Source organism: Ursus arctos, unplaced genomic scaffold (assembly GCF_023065955.2).
Source record: "Ursus arctos isolate Adak ecotype North America unplaced genomic scaffold, UrsArc2.0 scaffold_3, whole genome shotgun sequence".
Lineage (NCBI taxonomy): Eukaryota > Metazoa > Chordata > Mammalia > Carnivora > Ursidae > Ursus > Ursus arctos.
This window is the reverse complement of record NW_026622985.1, coordinates 55,154,220-55,172,223: the sequence shown is the minus strand read 5'-3', so window position 1 is coordinate 55,172,223 and position 18,004 is coordinate 55,154,220. Positions and strand designations below refer to the sequence as shown.

At 56.7% G+C, this 18,004-nt stretch overlaps 2 protein-coding genes and 1 long non-coding RNA gene across 6 annotated transcripts; 2 read left to right on the top strand and 1 right to left on the bottom strand.

Annotated features, from left to right (window-relative positions):
- Nucleotides 1–3,060: 3,060 nt before the first annotated feature.
- On the top strand, nucleotides 3,061–6,156 carry HOXA9 (homeobox A9). 2 transcript variants are annotated; one of them, XR_008956370.1, is made up of 2 exons: nucleotides 3,061–4,145; nucleotides 4,739–4,828. XR_008956370.1 is itself a non-coding variant. In XM_026508292.4 (2 exons), exons 1-2 carry the CDS (start codon nucleotides 3,086–3,088, stop codon nucleotides 4,975–4,977), a joined length of 819 nt encoding a protein of 272 aa, XP_026364077.1. In that variant the 5' UTR covers nucleotides 3,061–3,085; the 3' UTR covers nucleotides 4,978–6,156. The 2 variants fall into 2 exon arrangements, 1 of the variants encoding a protein (XP_026364077.1); XM_026508292.4 differs by having other exon boundaries at nucleotides 3,061–3,665; nucleotides 4,739–6,156.
- A 5,625-nt stretch (nucleotides 6,157–11,781) lies between these two features.
- On the top strand, nucleotides 11,782–14,949 carry HOXA7 (homeobox A7). Of its 3 annotated transcripts, none has more exons than XM_026508273.4 (2): nucleotides 11,782–12,422; nucleotides 12,802–13,352. In XM_026508273.4, exons 1-2 carry the CDS (start codon nucleotides 12,044–12,046, stop codon nucleotides 13,029–13,031), a joined length of 609 nt encoding a protein of 202 aa, XP_026364058.1. In that variant the 5' UTR covers nucleotides 11,782–12,043; the 3' UTR covers nucleotides 13,032–13,352. The 3 variants fall into 3 exon arrangements, with proteins under 3 accessions (XP_026364058.1, XP_026364062.1, XP_026364046.1); XM_026508277.4 differs by having other exon boundaries at nucleotides 11,783–12,422; nucleotides 12,805–13,352; XM_026508261.4 differs by lacking the exon at nucleotides 12,802–13,352 and adding an exon at nucleotides 13,405–14,949 and having other exon boundaries at nucleotides 11,809–12,422.
- LOC130542076 (uncharacterized) lies at nucleotides 14,943–17,667 on the bottom strand. Its single transcript, XR_008956369.1, has 4 exons — nucleotides 17,525–17,667; nucleotides 16,983–17,089; nucleotides 16,617–16,843; nucleotides 14,943–16,416 (listed from the first exon to the last, which is right to left on the bottom strand). It is a non-coding gene; the product is annotated as an uncharacterized LOC130542076 (long non-coding RNA).
- Nucleotides 17,668–18,004: the final 337 nt, after the last annotated feature.

The window sequence follows — 18,004 nt, the reverse complement described above, 5'->3', positions numbered from 1 at the left end:
GGGACCTGGGCTGAGGCCCAGCCAGGCTCTGTGGAGCCTGGCCACGCAGGGAACCCCGCCTGGAAGCTTTCTCCACTTTCGCTGGCCTGCCGGTCCCAACTCTGACTTTAACCGCGATAAGGGAGCCCTGCTAGGGCAAAGATTGGTTGCTTGTTTACCCGTAGTTTCTGTCAGGTTCAGAGTCTGTTAGAAAAGGCATCCTTGTGCGGATGGGTGCTGGAGAAAGGGACCCTTCCAGCTCCAGTCTGTTTCAAATAATAGGGGAAAGGAATCTTAAATTCCGCTATCATTGTGTTATCAACTTGAGCCCTTGTTGCAAGTTGTAGTCCACCGTTGGAGAACAGTAGAACCATTCTTGCTACCGAACTGAAAACAACTTTCATCCCTCCCTGCCCCCCAAAACACACACACACACACACACACACACACACACACACACACACACGCAGGGGCCTTCAGACTCATGCCCAAGGAGCTGTGCTTCCCTTCCCAGCTGTGGCTGCGGGCCCTGGAACTGTTTCCATTGCTCTGCCTGCGGCCCTGTTATCTGAAAGGCCAGCACACCGCTCTCCCCTTAGCTCCTCTGTGCCGTTTTCCGGACCAGAGTATTGGATTTGTTTTGGAGGCCAAGGTTTTAGAACTCTCAGGCGAAAAGAGGCGGTTTGTAATTACATCCATTTATTATTTTTTTATTATACACACACAGTCCCTTTCATTTCCAAAATAAAAGCTGACTCAAAAGCCTGAATATTTTCTCCCCAAATCTCTGGGCAGAAGGGTCATGTTAGGTTTTTCTGATTTTTCTCCTCTTTTAGGCACCAGTAAGGCCTTCTTAACACTCAGCGCCTGCTAATTATTTGGTAACTGTCCTATTCTGGGGGCTAAGGCTATTTAAATAGTCTTTTTATACTTAAAAAAAGTACTAATAATAATTCAAGGCTTCTCTGGGCAAAAAAAGTCGAAAAGCAACTGGGCGAGTCCAGCCTGTTTGCAGACAATTACAATTAGGAGCGAGGTTTCTTCCAGGGTTAATATTTCTTAATGAAAATCTCAGAGGCACCGCGAACTGCCCAATATTTGGGACACACCGGGATGCGGTGGGGGTGGGGATAAGGCAGAGGAATTTACAAGGAAAGGAAAATATTACGGGGGAGGAGGCTAAGACGACCAGGACCAGCCACGTCGGAGTTCACAGTGTCGGCCACTTCCCTCTTCCGGCGAGAGCGGATAAAGGGGCACCCGGTTGGTCTCCGCCACTCGCTCTGGGGGAGAGCCCGGCATTTGAGGGTCCCCGTCCGGGATAGGGATGTATCAGGGTTTGGGGGAGGATTACTGGAACTGTTGGGGAGGATGAAGGCAGAAAAGGAGGTGGAAGCGCCCTCGCCGCCGGCCCTCGCCGCCGGGGAAGTGGGCTAATGAGAAACACACTCTTGCAGGCACAGTGTTCGCACGTGAATTTAATTACCCCGTTTTTAGGAGTCGCTGCTTTCCGTTCGGATTTGGGGTGGGTTTTTTGTTCCAACTAACAGAGACCGCGAGGCCTTTTAATTTAACCCTGAAAGACTCTGAGGGGTGAGAAATACCCTCCTCGATGTGGCCAAGCCAAGGAATGGGATTAAAGTCAATGCCCCGTGCCCCTCCCCGTTTTAATTTCTAGCCCTGGACTTGAGCTGCGGTAGCCTAGCTTTGGGCCTCGTAACCCTTTTCAGCCGTCCGGCCTGGTGAAAACCGAGGCAGGGCCCGGGGCGGTGGCCAGGAAGAAAGGAAGGAAGGAGCCCTGAAGAACCCATACTGGGCCCCGAGGCCAGCCGCTCCGGTGCGGGCCTCCCAGCTGCTGGAGCCGCGCGGTCTCTTCGGCTGGACTGCCTTCTCGCAGGCCGATCTCGCCTTCCACTGAGGCTGCCTTGTGTTTTGTGCGCAGCTCGGGGTTGGGGAGTGCGACAAAGCTTGCAGAGCTCAGCGTGAAGGCCTTTGAGGTCTGGGCACAGGGTTGGGTCTCCTGCGGCGTTCGCCTGGGCATCGTGATTCCCGGCTGAGGACTAGGAGGGCGCGGGGGCGCGGGGTCGGGTCCGAACCCGCGGCACAACCAGGCCCTCAGACCCTTCGGCTCAGGTACAGCCGGGCGCTCCTCGGTGGCGCGCTCGCTGGCGGCGCTGCGGCGAAGCTGGGAGCTAGCAGCCCTGGTGCCCTGGGATCCAATGGGGCCGATTGCAGGGCTCCACAATAGGCGGTGCCCTCTCGGAGGGAGGTCTGTCCCTGCCCAGCGCGCTCGGGCAGGGGCGGTGGTGGCTCAGTTTGGGACGGATACTGCGTTGAATTTGACTTCTCGAGGCCGGCCGGGGGTAAACGCGCATCTCCGGGGACTGCAGGAATTATTTACAGGGAGCTCGCCAACCAAACACAACAGTCTAATTTAACCTTTCCAAGTCCTCATAAATTTTTACAGCTGGGAGCCACGGCGAAGCAAACGAATCTGTTGGTCGTTCCCAACTTCCCACCAGCCTGTGTGGCTTCTGAAACAGTAACTCCTTATGAAATATCATAAATATAGATTTAAATACAGTAGAGCGAGAATGCGATTTGGCTGCTTTTTTATGGCTTCAATTATTGTCTAATTTTATGTGAGGGGCTCCACTGGCCGCACTCGCACGCGGGACCCGCGCCTTGCTGATGGCGTGATTAATTGTGATATAAAATAGTCCGCTTAAGAAGTGTGTGTCTGGTGGTGGCGGTGGGAGGGGAGGGAGTACAGAGGCAAGGCCAGATTTGATCTTTTAATCTTCGTTGGCCACAATTAAAACAAACCCGATCGTGGAGCGCCGCGATCCCTTTGCATAAAAACATATGGCTTTTGCTATAAAAATTATGACTGCAAAACACCGGGCCATTAATAGCGTGCGGAGTGATTTACGCGTTATTGTTCTGCCGGGCGGGCACGTGACGCGCGCGGCCAATGGGGGCGCGGGCGCCGGCAACTTATTAGGTGACTGTACTTCCCCCCCTGGTGCCACCAAGTTGTTACATGAAATCTGCAGTTTCATAATTTCCGCGGGTCGGGCCGACCGGCCGGGCACGGGGCACAGCGATGGCCACCACGGGGGCCCTGGGCAACTACTACGTGGACTCGTTCCTGCTGGGCGCCGACGCTGCGGACGAGCTGGGCGCGGGCCGCTATGCGCCCGGGGCCTTGGGTCAGCCTCCCCGGCAGGCCACCACGCTGGCGGAACACCCCGACTTCAGCCCGTGCAGCTTCCAGTCCAAGGCGGCGGTGTTCGGCGCCTCGTGGAACCCGGTGCACGCGGCGGGCGCCAATGCGGTGCCCGCTGCAGTGTATCACCACCATCACCACCACCCTTACGTGCACCCCCAGGCGCCCGTGGCGGCGGCGGCCCCGGACGGCAGGTACATGCGCTCCTGGCTGGAGCCCACGCCTGGCGCGCTCTCCTTCGCGGGCTTGCCCTCCAGCCGGCCTTATGGCATTAAACCTGAACCACTGTCCGCCAGAAGGGGTGACTGTCCCACGCTTGACACTCACACTTTGTCCCTGACTGACTATGCTTGTGGTTCTCCTCCAGTTGATAGAGAAAAACAGCCCAGTGAAGGCGCCTTCTCCGAAAACAATGCTGAGAATGAGAGCGGCGGAGACAAGCCCCCCATCGATCCCAGTAAGTGTCTCCACCCTTCAGACCGGCCGCCGCCTCCACGCCGGCCACCAGGATCTGCCAGCCCTTCAGCTTTCTCTTGAGTCTGCCTTCGCCTACGCTCGGAGCCTCTTGAGCAGGGGCCGGGAACCAGAAGTTGCTGTTTAGGATGCCTCGGATGGGGCCCCAATTCCAGAGAGCAGTACAAGCTGGCTGCTGGGTTCGGGGGGAGGGGAGGCGGCTGCTGCCGAGAGAGAGGGGGGGCGGGGCGGGCGCTGCCGGCCAAGCCAAGACCAGCCGCCCCTCTCCCTGGCTGCCCGGTACCAGGACAGCAATACTTTGGGCCGTTCTTCGAAAGCAGCTCGGCAGAGAGAATCTTTTGTGCGGCTAGATTGTCCTGGAGCGGCGGCAGCGACTGCAACCTAGACACTGGAGAAGACGGCCGATCCCCTCCACTTCTTGCCTTCAGCCAGTGGCGGCGTAAATCCTGCCCAAGATGAGGCTGTAGGCGACCGGGCCACGGTGGTCCCCATGCCAGATTATTCAAATAAACTGGAGAAGTGATCAACGCCCTTGGGGCGCCTAGGGGCGCCATGCCGGCTGTCCGGCTCCTGCGGCCTTCCAGGGAAGTCAAAGAAGGAATGGGGAAAGTAGAAGGAAAGGTGGGGAAGGGAGGATACAGAGAGAGAGATGTGTGTGTGTTAGCGAGAGGGAGAGGAGAATATTAATGTTACAGGAACACAGGGCAGCGTGCTTTCCCCCCCTGCCTGGCAAGAAGAGGATCTATTTTCAAATTTCACGCCTCGCACTGTGTGCAGAGGGTGGAAAGAAGGAGAGGAAAAGGACAGGAGGATAGAGGAGAAAGGAGGGTCTTGTAAGGGAGGGGGAAGCCGAGGTTTTACTGCGTGCAATTGTAAGTGACCGTTCCTCTGTCTGTCTGCCACGATTCCATTGTGTACGGTTCCACAGCCCTTCCCTCACCAATTCAGCCGCGTCCTGCACTTTGGCGGAACACCCCAGGGGGTTCCCTGGCTCCCAGTGGAGGGGGAGGTAGGTGCTTCTCCTCTTTCTAAATCCTCTGTCTGTCTCCCTCGCAGGCAACCCAGCTGCCAACTGGCTCCACGCACGCTCCACGAGGAAGAAGCGCTGCCCCTACACCAAGCACCAGACGCTGGAGCTGGAGAAAGAGTTTCTGTTCAATATGTACCTCACCAGGGACCGCAGGTACGAGGTGGCCCGACTGCTCAACCTCACCGAGAGGCAGGTCAAGATCTGGTTCCAGAACCGCAGGATGAAAATGAAGAAAATCAACAAGGACCGAGCAAAAGACGAGTGATTCAATTGGAGTTCGTTTAGAAAAGAGAGAGCGAGCTAGAGAGAAAGAGAAAGGACTGCCCGATCCCTCTCCCACCCCTATTCCACCCCAGCCTGCACCACCCCGCACAAAGGGGCTCTAAAGTCCAGGCCTCATCTCCCCCTGGCCAGCCCTGCTCAGGCTGGCTCCCCCCGGCCTGCCGCTTTGACGGAGGAGGTATTGTAAGCTTTCCATTTTCTATAAGATGAAAAGAAAAAAAAAAAAAAAAGGTGGGGGGACATTTTCGCTGATGGCTGTGTGTGCTAGCTTGTATATATTTTTTAAAAAAAATCTACCTGTTCCTGACTTCCAACAAACAAACAAACAAAAAAAAACTACCTTTTTATAATGCACAACTGTTGATGGCGGGCTGTATAGTTTTTAGTCTGTGTAGTTAATTTAATTTGCTCTTTGTGCGGCAGAGCGATCTGCCCAGATACTTGAACACTGTGTTTTATTGTGGTAATTATGTTTTGTGACTCAAACTTCTGTGCTGGGTGACGCACCCGTTGTGATTGTGAGAGCTTAGAATTCAATTTCTACTCAGGTCGTTGATAAGGGAGAAAAACAGTTGCATAGAGTATAGCTCTGTAGTGAAATATGTCTTCTGTATGACTAGGCTGTTAACCTTTGATTGTAAACTAGCTGTAAGGATTTCCCAGTGAAATAAAATTTTGAAAGAAAGAAAGTGTTCTCCAGGATGCATAGATTTCATGGTTTTCTCCTCTTTTTGCAATGTGGCCATTTTAGTCTCTACACACGCTATAGACCTGTCTTGTTCATTGTATATATAATCCACATATTAAAGAAAAAGTAATCAGACAAGCTTGAATATTGTTTTTGCACCAGATGAACATTGAGGAAATTCGGAGCTATACGTATGTGCAGAAGGTTACTACCTATGGTTTACATTTAATTTTGATTGGGGGGGGGGAATGAATGCTTATTGTAATGGAGTTAATTTTATTGATAATAAATTATACACTATGAAACCGCCATTGGGCTACTGTAGATTTGTATCCTTGATGAATCTGGGGTTTCCATCGGGCTGAACATACACTGTATATTTTGCAATAGTTACCTCAAGGCCTACTGACCAAATTGTTGTGTTGAGATGATATTTAACTTTTGCCAAATAAAATATATTGATTCTTTTCTATTTATTGCGGGTCAGCTCTTTGCACCTTTTCCTCCGGGATAGGGGAGCGTGGGCAGAGTCTCTGGGTGGGGGCCGGGGTGGAGGAGGACAGAATCTCAGTTTCACCCCTGGCGGGTTTTTGGAGCGGGAACCTGCGGCAGCCAGCGGCGCTCCCCCTCCCGCCGGCTGCCTGGCGGCGCGAGCAACCGAGGGAAGCTGGGCAATGAGGGGCGGCGAGGCCTAGCTCCCGGGTTTGACCGGTCCCATTTGCGGGGAGGCCCAGAGGCCTCTGAGGAGCTCGGCTGGGGTCTCGGGTCTCGTTGGCCAGTAGCAGTGAAAGGCCACCCTTTCATCCTGGTGCCCCAAGAAATTTCCCTAACCCGGGTCCGCTGAGACCCCTGTGGCCTTCCCTGGCATGGGGCGGGGAGCGTGAGGGCAGGACCGGGAGCTGATGGGCCTGCCTCCTGAGGCGTCTCCGAGGAGGGAGACAAGAGCCCCGCTGCCCCGACGCGGCCGCCAGGACAGACGTTTGGGGACTCTCAAGGGACCGAAGTCTTGCGCCCCCGCACCTCAGCGTCCTGTCAGGCTGGCCCAGGGGATTCTGGGTTCCGTCCCGCACTCCCCTCCCGAGCACAAGTCCTGGCAGAGGCAGGGCCTAGGCAGCCGGAGAGCTTGAAGCGCCATAAAAGCAAATGAGGGCTGTTGCCGTTTATGGGGTGTAAAGGGCTGCGGGGGGAACAGCCACAACTGCGGAGGCCCAAGCGCCTTATGGATGTGGCCAGAGGGTTCAGCCTAATCTCCCCCCTTTTCTTTTCTCGCTCTCCCCGCCCTCCCCCCACCACCCCGAGACTGCTGGAAAGTTATCCGAGGTCCGACGCCTAAAGGGGGAACCAGGACGCCGGGGGATGGGTCTTCCCCTCACACCCCCACCCCCACCCCGCCGCCAGGTTTGGACGCCCTCTGTTGTTGCAGACAGAAGGAACTTCAAAGAATGGGCAGTAAGGGTGTGCCATAAAGGCCGGGTCTGCGAACTGTCTGGAATTCGGCCCTTAATGAGTTTACAACTGTCCAGCCCCAATTAAGATTTTCCACCAAAGCCCTTTCATTTGTTTGCTCTGTCTGCACCGATAAAGCGGCTGCGGAAACAACTCTTTTATGGGCACTGCGCTCTCGGCAGCGTAGATTCCGGGCTCCACGCACACCCCCCAGGGACTGGGCCCTCGCCCAGCTTTGGGAGTGGGGCGCCGGGCCCGCCCGGGTGGCTGACGAAGTTCAGGCGGGGCCGCCGGGGCCGCAGTGCAGAGATTCCGCCAGCAGATGGCAGTATGGCTCCACGCAAGAGGCGCCCGCGCCGCCATCTCCCGCCGCCGCAACCCTGGGAAGTTCCTAAGATGTCGACTTGACGCTAGCCTTTCTCGAACGGGAGCCCCAGATTTGAATGAACTGCGGTCGTATATTTTCTTTGCTGCTCACGCCGGGGCCGGAAACCTCGCTGGGAAACAAGCAAGCGGTGGCGCTCGCTCGGTCTGCACCGCTCCCGCCCCCTTTCGTCTCCCCGATTCCGGAGGCCTAGCGCTGCGTGGCTGCGGCTGTCCGGCGGCTGCGGGGCTGTAGCTCCAGGCGCGGGGGTGGCTCTAGGGTCACCGTCCCCAGGCCGGGACAAGCCCTCGGACGCTCGGAGAACTCGGTTGACCAGCGGACAAACAAGGACTAAGGCCTACAGCCCCGGGACTTGGTGACCCCCGAGACGGTGTGCAGAGGGCGCAAACCTTGGCCAAGGGTCCTGCGGCAGCCGGGGAGGCTCCCTAACGCTGCGCCCCGGTTCGAGGCCCGGTGAGCCAGCAACCCGCAGGAGAGCCAGGACCCCAGGACCCAGCCGCCTCGAATAAGTGACAATAAAATGAGGCGGCTGAGAATCGGGGGGGAAGGCATTCTTGGTGACTTTCTAGTGTGGGTTTGGCGGCTGAATTGCCCGGGATGGGGAATCCCTGGGAGCACACCCGGGACTGCTTTGATTGTTCTAAAATAAATGCGATGTTTAAAATAATTATAATAAATCCTAGCTCCAGGATAGGAGTTCACGTCGTGAAAGCTGCCCTTGCTTTCTCTCGCCACCGAATTTCCTCGGCAGTGGAGCTGCTCAGGCTGCTCTGGTTTCCCGTGTTCAGGAGGTGAGGAGGAGGGAGGGGACCCCAATCTAGGTCCAGCCTATCCTGGACCCTGGGCGGGGAACACGCCCCGGAACCTTCCAGGAGGAGGCCACGAGTGCGGGTGCGAGGAGCAGCCCTGGTGCAGAATGGCTTCAGAGGGAAAACGCAAAGCAAACAGAACCCTTCGAAGCACCCCGGAGCCCTGTGAACACGCCACGCAGTGTATTTATTTGGGTTGTAATAGTCTCTGCCAAGCCCACAAAATGTTTACAACCTGCGTCTCCGCGTTGTACACGCTGTAAAACTGGGGACTGGATTTTGGCTGACAGATCTCCTGAGTGTTTGTCTCTCTCTCTCCCTCCCGCTCTCTCCCTCTCTTCCTCCCTCCCTCCCTCCCTTCCCTCTCCTCCCTTCTTCTCTGTTTATATACACACGTTGGGATTGCAGACACACGTCTTCATTATATTTCCTTATATAACACACAATATTTCACAGCATCTGATTGTAAGAAGGGTTTTATAGCTTCCCCGAGAGCCGCCCGTGGTCATGTATCCAAGCTGCAGATAGAAAGCTCAATTGATGTAACTACACATAAATGGCGAAGGAGCAGATCCGTGGCGACCGCTCCTCTCCGCCGATTACGGAGGCTCCAGGTAGGCGCCGGCCGGTTGGGATCTCAGAGGCCTCCTGGACCGCCACGCCGCGCCTCCCTTGCCCTTGGCCGGCGGACGGCTGGGAGGCGGCTCTCCTGGCTCGGCTGCCTGGGAAGCGCTTCTCTGTTAGCTGAGCAGACAAACCCCCCCGCGTCAGCCCCAGCTCCTTTGCACTCGCCCGGCGTGGATGTGTCCCCGCGCCGCGACCGGGGACTGCTCAGTGACTGAAGAACCACGCGCAGCCCGTGCGAGGGGGCGTGGGTGGAAACGTTTCCAGAAGCAAATCGCCATCCGCCAGACTTGAGGCTTTCCCAGAGCTGGGCTTATATTCTCAGCTGGGTTTAAATATCGAGCACTATTTGGTAACAAGAAGCAAGGGAAACACATTCTGCTTGGTAGGTAGGAACCCAGCTCCAGGACAGCAGTGAGAAAAATGTCTTTATATGAAGACGGCTCGGCTGATTAGAAACCTCCCGCACGTGCCTGCTCCAGGCTGATCGTCAACGAGTATTTCTGTGAATATTATCACATATAACCCAGTGCATTTCTGTCTTTTCAGCCAAATAAGTAGGAAATCAATGGCTCGAGAACATGCGATTAAGGAGGCCTTACTGAAAGCCTGGCTCTGACTGGCCTTTTCGTTTTAAAACGCCGCCACCGAAGGCTGGAGGAAAGAGAGAAGCCCAGAAACGAAAGAAAGGATTTGGCACCCGCGGGCCTCGGCCCAGTTGGCTGACTTGGGCCCAGAAAGGCTGAGGCCTGGCCGGCAGTATCTGGATTCTCCCTGGCCCAAGCGGAGGGGCAGCGCGCCCTGCCAGGACCGTTTGGACCTGCGCCGGCCAAAACCCAAGCAGGGATGAGCCTGTGGCGTGAGCTCCCAGCCCTCTGGCTGGGATTGCGTTCCTTCCCGCGCTCCCCAAACTCTGTCCCCGCTTCGTCTGGGTCGTCTCACTTCGGGGCAGGTTTTACTTTAAACGCCATCGCTGTCGGCCGCTCCAGCCGCCCAAGTCTAGACAGACGACGGCAGCGGCGGCGGGGCCGGGTCTTTCTCTTTGCATCTTGCTCTGTGTCACCCGGGGAACAATTTATTGGTCTAAAGCTGTCTAATTCTGCCTCTTTGATCTCCTAGCTTTCTTGCTTGCTTCATCTTCCTTTAACTTTTTTAGGTTTTTATTTCCTGCCAGAAAGCGATGCTATTTGGAATATTTAGTTTTTCTTCCCTTCCCATGTTACAACCTCCATTCCCCGACTGAGACATGCTATCATCCTGATCCTCCATAAAGGGCATCCCCGGATATTGCCCCCCCCCCAGCCCCTGTGCCCCCAGGGGAAACCAGCAGGCGCCCACCTGCCCGGACAGCCCCCCCCCCACGCCCCTAGGCACTCCGGTAGGCAGGAACTGGGGCTCCTGTTGCATCCGGGTCTGAACCCTCTTGCTGCCTTTTGTGCTCCTGGGACCCCCAGAGAGGGTGCAGTGAACGGGCGGGTGGCCTGGACCCTCTGAAAGTGATGGGAAGTGCTTTGTACACAAGGAACCAAACTCTATAATTTAGAGGAGAATTTCCGGGGCAATTCCATTGTGAGGTCGGGTTTATGGTGTGCAATCGAGCTGAGCAGTAAAAGGCACACTGACCTGGCGGCTGGGCTTCCAGCACGGCCTGAGCAGTTTATGAGGCGTTTAGGGGAAGGGTTTGCCCCACCACACTCCACCGAGCAGTGGGCGAAAGGGGCTTCGGTTGGTCCAACCCTGCGTAGGGGTTGGAGGTTTGGAAAGGTAAGCTCCACGCTTTGGGGTCCTGGATGGGAAGGAGGGAGACTATTATGTGTTCCGCTCTCTGTGAGCCAGTCTTGGAAATGTGAAGCCACCAGAACTGGGTGGTCTTTCTAGAGGGGTCCCCCTATTTGTTTTGGTGGTCTCCAAAAGAAATGGAGATCCATAGTGGGCTGAAGTCCCTAGGTACCTGGGCCCCCTTCTCTCCTCTCAAACTGGCTCTAAAGTATGTATTGCTTGCTCCCAGGCACCCAAGCCCATGAGGAGCTGGTGGAGGCCCATGGGTGGCCCCGGTGAAGTCTTCCAGAAAAGTCCCAGCGCTAGGGGTACCTGGAAAGGTGTGGGGCCTGAGGTTCCTCCAACCTTAGGGGAAAGAGACTTGGTTCCCCCTTGAGCGAGGGGGAACCAGAGGTTGCTGGGAGGACAAAAGAGTGTCCAACTATTTTTTAGGCTGCCAGAGGCCAGCCAGGTGCCCAGGAGCGAATGCACAGAGTCTGCCAGGGCAGCGGTGTCCAGGAGGAGGGAGGGGAACCCCACGTTAATAAATCTGTTGGCAAATGAGGCTCATTAATAGATAAATATTTCACTGCTTCCTTTAAGACGGATAAACAGTGTGCCGCCGATTAAGGAAAGGAAGCTGGGAGACGTTGACTTTATTCGAACCACATGGTTCCAGTTTGCGGTGGCGTTCTCGCTGCAGCTGGAAGCGACGCTGCGCCGGGCCCCATCTGGATCATAGTCTAAGTGGGCCTATTGCCCGGTGGACCTGGGCGGGCGGCGGGGAGTGGGGGAGACGCGGGCAAAGAAACGATTTGCCCGGAGCTGAGACTTGCCCCTGGGCTGCGGGTGGGGCAGGCGGGTGCGCAGAGTGTAGAGTCCCTCCCTAGTCTGGGTCAGTAGACAGGGGTCGGGAGGGCCTGCAGGCTTGGTCCAGAGTTCGGTAATAGGCTAACGGAGGCTGTGCCCGGCCGACCCCTCGCAGCCTCTGCAGGCCAGTTGTCCACGCTGCGGTGGGCAGGGCGCTCGCGCGGAGCCTCGGGGTCCTTTTCCCGCGGGAGGCGTCAGGCCGGCCAGGAGCCGGCAGATTCGTTGGCCACATATTTGAGCCTCTTCCCCTTCCATTCTAGGCTGCCGCGGGCCCCGTGGAGCAAGACCACCTGTGAGGGCTGCTGAGATTGGCGGAGGCGGTCATGTGGGCGGTCACGTGCTGCGGCGAGCTCCGTCCAAAAGAAAATGGGGTTTGGTGTAAATCTGGGGGTGTAATGTTATCATATATCACGCTACCTCGTAAAACCGACACTGAAAGCTGCCGGACAACAAATCACAGGTCAAAATTATGAGTTCTTCGTATTATGTGAATGCGCTTTTTAGCAAATATACGGCGGGGGCTTCTCTGTTCCAAAATGCCGAGCCGACTTCTTGCTCCTTTGCGCCTAACTCGCAGAGAAGCGGCTACGGGGCGGGCGCCGGCGCCTTCGCTTCCACCGTACCGGGCTTGTACAATGTCAACAGCCCCCTCTATCAGAGCCCCTTCGCGTCCGGGTACGGCCTGGGCGCCGACGCCTACGGCAACCTGCCCTGCGCCTCCTACGACCAAAACATCCCCGGGCTCTGCAGTGACCTCGCCAAAGGCGCTTGCGACAAGGCGGACGAAGGCGCGCTGCACGGCCCGGCCGAGGCCAATTTCCGCATCTACCCCTGGATGCGGTCTTCAGGTAGGCGAAGCAGCTAGGCTGGCGGGGTGGGCGGCCGGGCGGACAGGCAGCGGGGAGCGCCGGGCTGGGGAGCGCGGAGCGCGGACAGAGGCGACTGCGAGCCGGCGGCCCCGTGACTCCTGGCGGCGCTGCCTTTCTGGTTTTAATTAGAGTCAAGGCGCCATAGCGTGGAGAGCCCGTAGCATTGTATGTAAATGAGGCTCATAAAACTTTTTATGACCCAATTAATGGGTTCGATCCTCGTAAATTTATTTAACTCCATTTGCCTTGGAATTTTAACATTTTGTTCGCTATTCTCTCTTTCTCTCTCTTTCTCTCCCCCTTTCTTCTCTCCCTCCCTCCTCCTTTTCCTTTCGGCCTGGCTTTTCTTTTTCAAAAGCAGGAAGAGCCAGACACATCATCAGGGCCCCTCTTACTCCCCTGTGCCAGGGGCCAGTTAAAGGAGGGGTGGGAAACGAGACCGGGGACAGGGGGTCGCAGTGCCCGTGGAAGGTCCGGGGATGGGGGCTTGGTCTTCTAGGGAGGAAAGGCGCCCCTGGAGTGCGGACCGCCCGAGGGTCACCCACTTGCCTAGCAAGGGGCGGGGGAAGCGGCCCAGCTCGCCTTTGAATGGCAAAAGCGCAGCGTCTCCCACTTGCCCACACTCTATATTTACAATTTCCCTTTGTCAGGGGGAAGCAGGACATTGTGGAAGCCTAGCCGGCTGGAAAGGGCGGTTGTAAAGTTGGGATTCTGAGCCTTTCCTCCTCACACAGCTGCCTGCGCGTCGGGCACCGCAGTTGGGGTCTTCCGCTAACACTCCCGCTCCTCCCCCAGCTCCGTTCGGGGGCGCGGGCGGAGGGGGGACGCGCGCCCGGCTCAGCGCTGGGAGAAAGGTGCAGGCTCTGGGACGGCGGCCTGGCTAATGCACTGTCCTGTCTGTCTCTGTTGGTTTATCTGTCCATGTGTGCATGTGTCCATGTGTCCGCATGTCTGCTCCAAGGGCCCGACAGGAAGCGGGGCCGCCAGACCTACACGCGCTACCAGACGCTGGAGCTGGAGAAGGAGTTCCACTTCAACCGCTACCTGACGCGGCGCCGCCGCATCGAGATCGCCCACGCGCTCTGCCTCACCGAGCGCCAGATCAAGATCTGGTTCCAGAACCGCCGCATGAAGTGGAAGAAAGAGCATAAGGATGAGGGTCCGGCCGCCGCAGCCCCCGAGGGCGCCGTGCCCGCCGCTGCCGCCACCGCCGCCGCTGCCGCCGCCACCGACAAGGCCGACGATGAGGACGAAGACGAAGAAGATGACGACGAAGAGGAGGAGGAATGAGGGGCCAAGTCGGGGCCCTGGCTGCACCAGACAGTCGGGAAAAGCGTCTTTAGAGACTCATTGATTTTATTTACAAAAGTGGAAAAAAGAAAAAGAAAACGTAAAAACAACAACAACAACAACAACAAAACAGTCCCCAACCTGCACCCATCTGCCCCATTGCCCACTTCAGCTCCCATCTTTTCTGGACCGAGCAGCCGCCTAGACTGGGTCCCCTTGGGGATCTCTCTGCCCCCAGGACCCCCAGCAGACACCCTTCCTAACCCCAGTCCGACCAGCTCGGTGCTGGCACGGCTAAAATACTACCTAGCACAGGCCTCGGCCAGAGGCACCCCAAACTACCTATGGGCCCAGCCCCAGTAGGCCTCCACTCCCAGGAAGCCCAGCGTGTCCCAACACTGGCAGACACCCAGCACCTCCCCCATACCGGCAAGGACCTGATTTTCTCAGTACTACCTACTCGTCCCAAACTACCTATTTTGTGCTCACTGGCTCGCCTGCTACCTAGTGCCGGGCCCTTCCCCGGCCAGGCCCCTCCTGCTTCTCCCTGGCAGCCTTTGGGGTCCCTGAGGCTGCATGGAGAAGGCGCTGGGGTCCGGGGACCAGGGTATTGGCTTCTATTTAAATTGAAAAATAATATATTTATTCCAAAGCATTCTAAGTGCTGCAACCTAGAATCCCTCCTTCTCTGGCCTGGGCACCCCAAGTTCAGGCCCATTACCCCCCCCTCTGGAGGGGAGCATTCCCAGGCTAGCTGCGGATCTCTGGGTTAGCTTCTGCTTAGTAGGACTGCAGAGATGTTCCCAGCCTCCCTGCACCTCCCCTGGCCCCTGTGTCCTACTGTCCAGCCGTGTTGAATATGTACACCCTGACTTTTCCTACAATAGCAAATATTGTATATTTGAACAAGATTTTTTTTTTTTTTTTTGGTCATTTATATAGTCTTGAGGCTCATTTGTAAGGCAGTGTCTTGACTTGGGAAGGATGTGTTAATGGGGTGACTTTGTAGCATGGTGTGTTGTCTTGAGCTAACTTTATAGCTGGTGGGGAGGGCCGATGCCCTTCCCAATGCCCTTCATCTCTTGTGTTGTCCTGCGTCCCCCTTGTCCTTGTAGGGTCTAGCTGGGGGTTCCAGGAATGGGAAGGCACACTTCCTGTCTTGCCCAGCTAACCGTGTTTTATGTAACAGAAAAATAAAGATGCTTGGTGACAAAAAGGTGTGGACTGCTTTATACAGGGGGGCCTGGGAAAAAGAGGTAAGCCTGGCTGGGGTTAGCCTAGCCAGGGTTTGCTATGTCTGGATGCCCACAGGAGCTTTGGGGAAGCAAAAGTGGAAGGACAAATAAGGTCCAAGTGTTGAGTGTCCATGTATTGGCGTATACGTATAAGTCCCTTTTTGTGTGGCTTCTAAGGTGTAGATTTGTATAAGTATGTGTGTACCTCTTTTGTATGTGTGTTTTATGTATGTCTGTGTGTATTACTCATGTATTACATGAGTCAGTAATTTTATGTAATTCTGTGTCCAAAATTGAGTGCATGTATTTCTGTGTCTATAATTGAGTGTGTGCATTTCTGTGTGTCCATAATTGCATATGTGCATTTCTCCAGAGATTTTCATCTTGGTTTTGTGTGTGTGCACAAATATCTTCCAGATCTCTTGAAAACGGAATCTTCGATGGATACATTATATTCTATGAATCTCCCTACAAAAAAAAAAAAACCTCCACAAATTCCATGAGCAAATCCAAAATCTACCCTTTCCTCTAAGGCTGTGGGGTGGGCTTGGAAAGGGGTATTACCCTGCCAATGATCCCGAATTTTCCATAAGTCCTGAACAGGGCCCTATGCTAGGAGGTGGGATTCAGGGCCTCTGACGCAGCCCCCCTCCCACCCTGCATTCAGGCAAAGCAAGGGCGCCCGGGGAACAGCACTGCAACTGAGAGATATAGGAAGGGGCAGGGGCCCCGCAGACCGGGCTGCCGAGCCTTGGCGGGGGCGTCCAGGTGCTGGGAAGGTGGAGGTCTGGGTAGGGGCGAGGGGCGATGGGGACAGCGCAAAATAGGCTGAGCTGGCAGGCGATGACCTCGACTCCAGTCTCCTGCCTAGGTTGGGTCCGCTTCTTACTGCTCTTTTAATAAAACCCGGCCCAACTGGGTTTGTAAAACCTGCGGCCCCAAGTCGGGGCGGCCTCCGTGGTAAGATGGCGCCGGTGTAAGAGCTGCCTCCTCTTAGTGATGGGGAAAGGGTCATAAATCCGTTGTTGTTTATGAAAATTTACAACTTTGCAATACAACTTTATGAGTTGTTCGGCCCTTCCATTGGCCGCTGTCGGTCATGTGGATGGGAACCGTGAACATGAACTTTTTTATAATTTCCCTTGCGAGAATAGAGCCGCATTCTTTTGCTCCGCTCCGTCCTGCCTGCTTCGGAGCTCTGCCTTCCAGCCGGGCTTGGCTGCGCTTTGTCCGGCGATGGCGAGCGAGACGAGGCCCTGGCCCGGCCCGGCCCGGCCGCTCCCGCTGGAGGTGGGGCGCGTCCAGTTCCCGGCGCCGCGGCGGCCGCTTTGCAACTCGCAACCTGGCTAATTTCCTGCGTCCTCTGGCACCAGGAAGGAGGACGATTCGTCTCCTCGGCTGCCCAAGCGACAGCTGTCAGAGGGGCAGGAGCTTCTGGGAGCCGCCATCTGAAGGTGAGACATGTGGGGAGACAGGAGCAAAGGTGGTGAGATGGCAGCCGGCGCCGGCGGCGGTGGGAGAGGGCACCCAGGGCGGCTTTGAAGGGGGCATACTCACCCCCGCCCACACTCACCGTTCACACTTGCCCCCCCATCACGCGCGCGCCTGCACACACACACACTCCCTTTCTCTCCTCTCCCTGGCTCACCATGGCAGTAAATGCCAGCCTTCCTTCCGTGGCACAGCGTCCTGGCATGGGGCAGGAGCTCTGTGGTCTTCTCTCTCTTCTTCCCCAGCGACCTTGCCGAGCCCCAATGAAGTGGCCCCGCACTCGGCGTTCCCTACCAGCCTCTCGGGTTTGGATTTTTTTTTTTTTTTCATTCATGACCCAATTGGCTCGACTGAATTCCCCAACAACCGGAGACAGTTACCGACCTGGGGAGGTGGGAAGAGGTGAGGGCAGAGTGAATTAATTGACAGGCGTTTTATTCGTATCAACACAGCATCTTCTATTCGGAGGGAATCGGTTTCTGGAGAGAAGGGTAGAATGAGGAAAAAACAAACAAAAACTTACTAATTCAGCCAGGTTCCTCTGCTGATTGCCTGCTTCCCTTCACGCGGTTTCCCGATGACAGAGGTGTCTGAAGCGCGGGGAGAGGGACTAGGTGCGTGGGTGGAACTCTGTGTTGGAGGAGAGGATGGGGTTAATTGGCTGGGTGTTGCTTGGCGGGAAGTTTCGGTGCAGAGAAAATAGTGGTGTTATTGAGTGTGGCAGGGGCCGCAGCTAAGGTTGAAGGAAGGACGCGAACCGAGTCTGGGCGATAGGGGGACCCCCCACCCACCTCGGCGCAGCCGGCTGGCGACCGCACGCCCCACTTTCCGCGAGCGGCGAGAGGACCCTGGAGCCGCCCGCGGGGAGGCACGGAGGGTGCCGTGGGCGTTTGGCTTTCTGTGGCGCGGTGGCACAGACCGCGGCTTGGCCTGGGTGCGCCTCGGCCACGTTTGCCCCAGGAGCTTCCTGGGACTGCGACCAGAAACGATCCCGAGGTTCTGGGCTCGAGTTCTTTTTGTTTGTTTTGTGGCTTTGGTTGTTGTTTTCCCACCTTAAGATAATACCTTGGTATGCGTTAGAAAATTAAGAAGGAGCTGTGGATGTTTGGGACGGCCGCGCGCGCTGTGGGTGCGCTCGGGGCGGATAAAGCGGCGCTTTTGCGTCGCAGGGCCGCGGGCTGTCTGACTGCGGCTGCCGCGGGCACATTATTTATTGCGACCGCGCCGGGCGCTCGCTGCTGCCACGCTGTGGCCGTCGCCGGGACCGACGCCAGCCGCAGCCCCGCGTCGTGCAGCCTGGCGCGACTGCTGCGCGGGCCCCTCAGAGATTCCCAAGCAGGCCGAGGAGAGGGGGGCAAGGGAGGACCAGAGGGGCGGCCTCTCAGGGCCTGTCGGGAACCTCCCCCGCCTCGGCAACCCCTGACAAGAGCTGGACGCCCGACTAGCCTCGGGTCCTCCCCCCACCCCCAGCGCCATGGAGACTGGTTGCACAGGCGGCCTGGCACGTCATGGCTGCTTCTGTCCAAACTGCGCGTCCCAAGGCGC

Coding starts and splice junctions, on each gene's coding strand:
- HOXA9 (XM_026508292.4), top strand. CDS start 3,086: ATGGCCACCACGGGGGCCCTGGGCAACTACTACGTGGACTCGTTCCTG. Junction 3,666..4,738: donor CAAGCCCCCCATCGATCCCA/GTAAGTGTCTCC, acceptor TCTCCCTCGCAG/GCAACCCAGCTGCCAACTGG.
- HOXA7 (XM_026508261.4), top strand. CDS start 12,044: ATGAGTTCTTCGTATTATGTGAATGCGCTTTTTAGCAAATATACGGCG. Junction 12,423..13,404: donor CCCCTGGATGCGGTCTTCAG/GTAGGCGAAGCA, acceptor GTCTGCTCCAAG/GGCCCGACAGGAAGCGGGGC.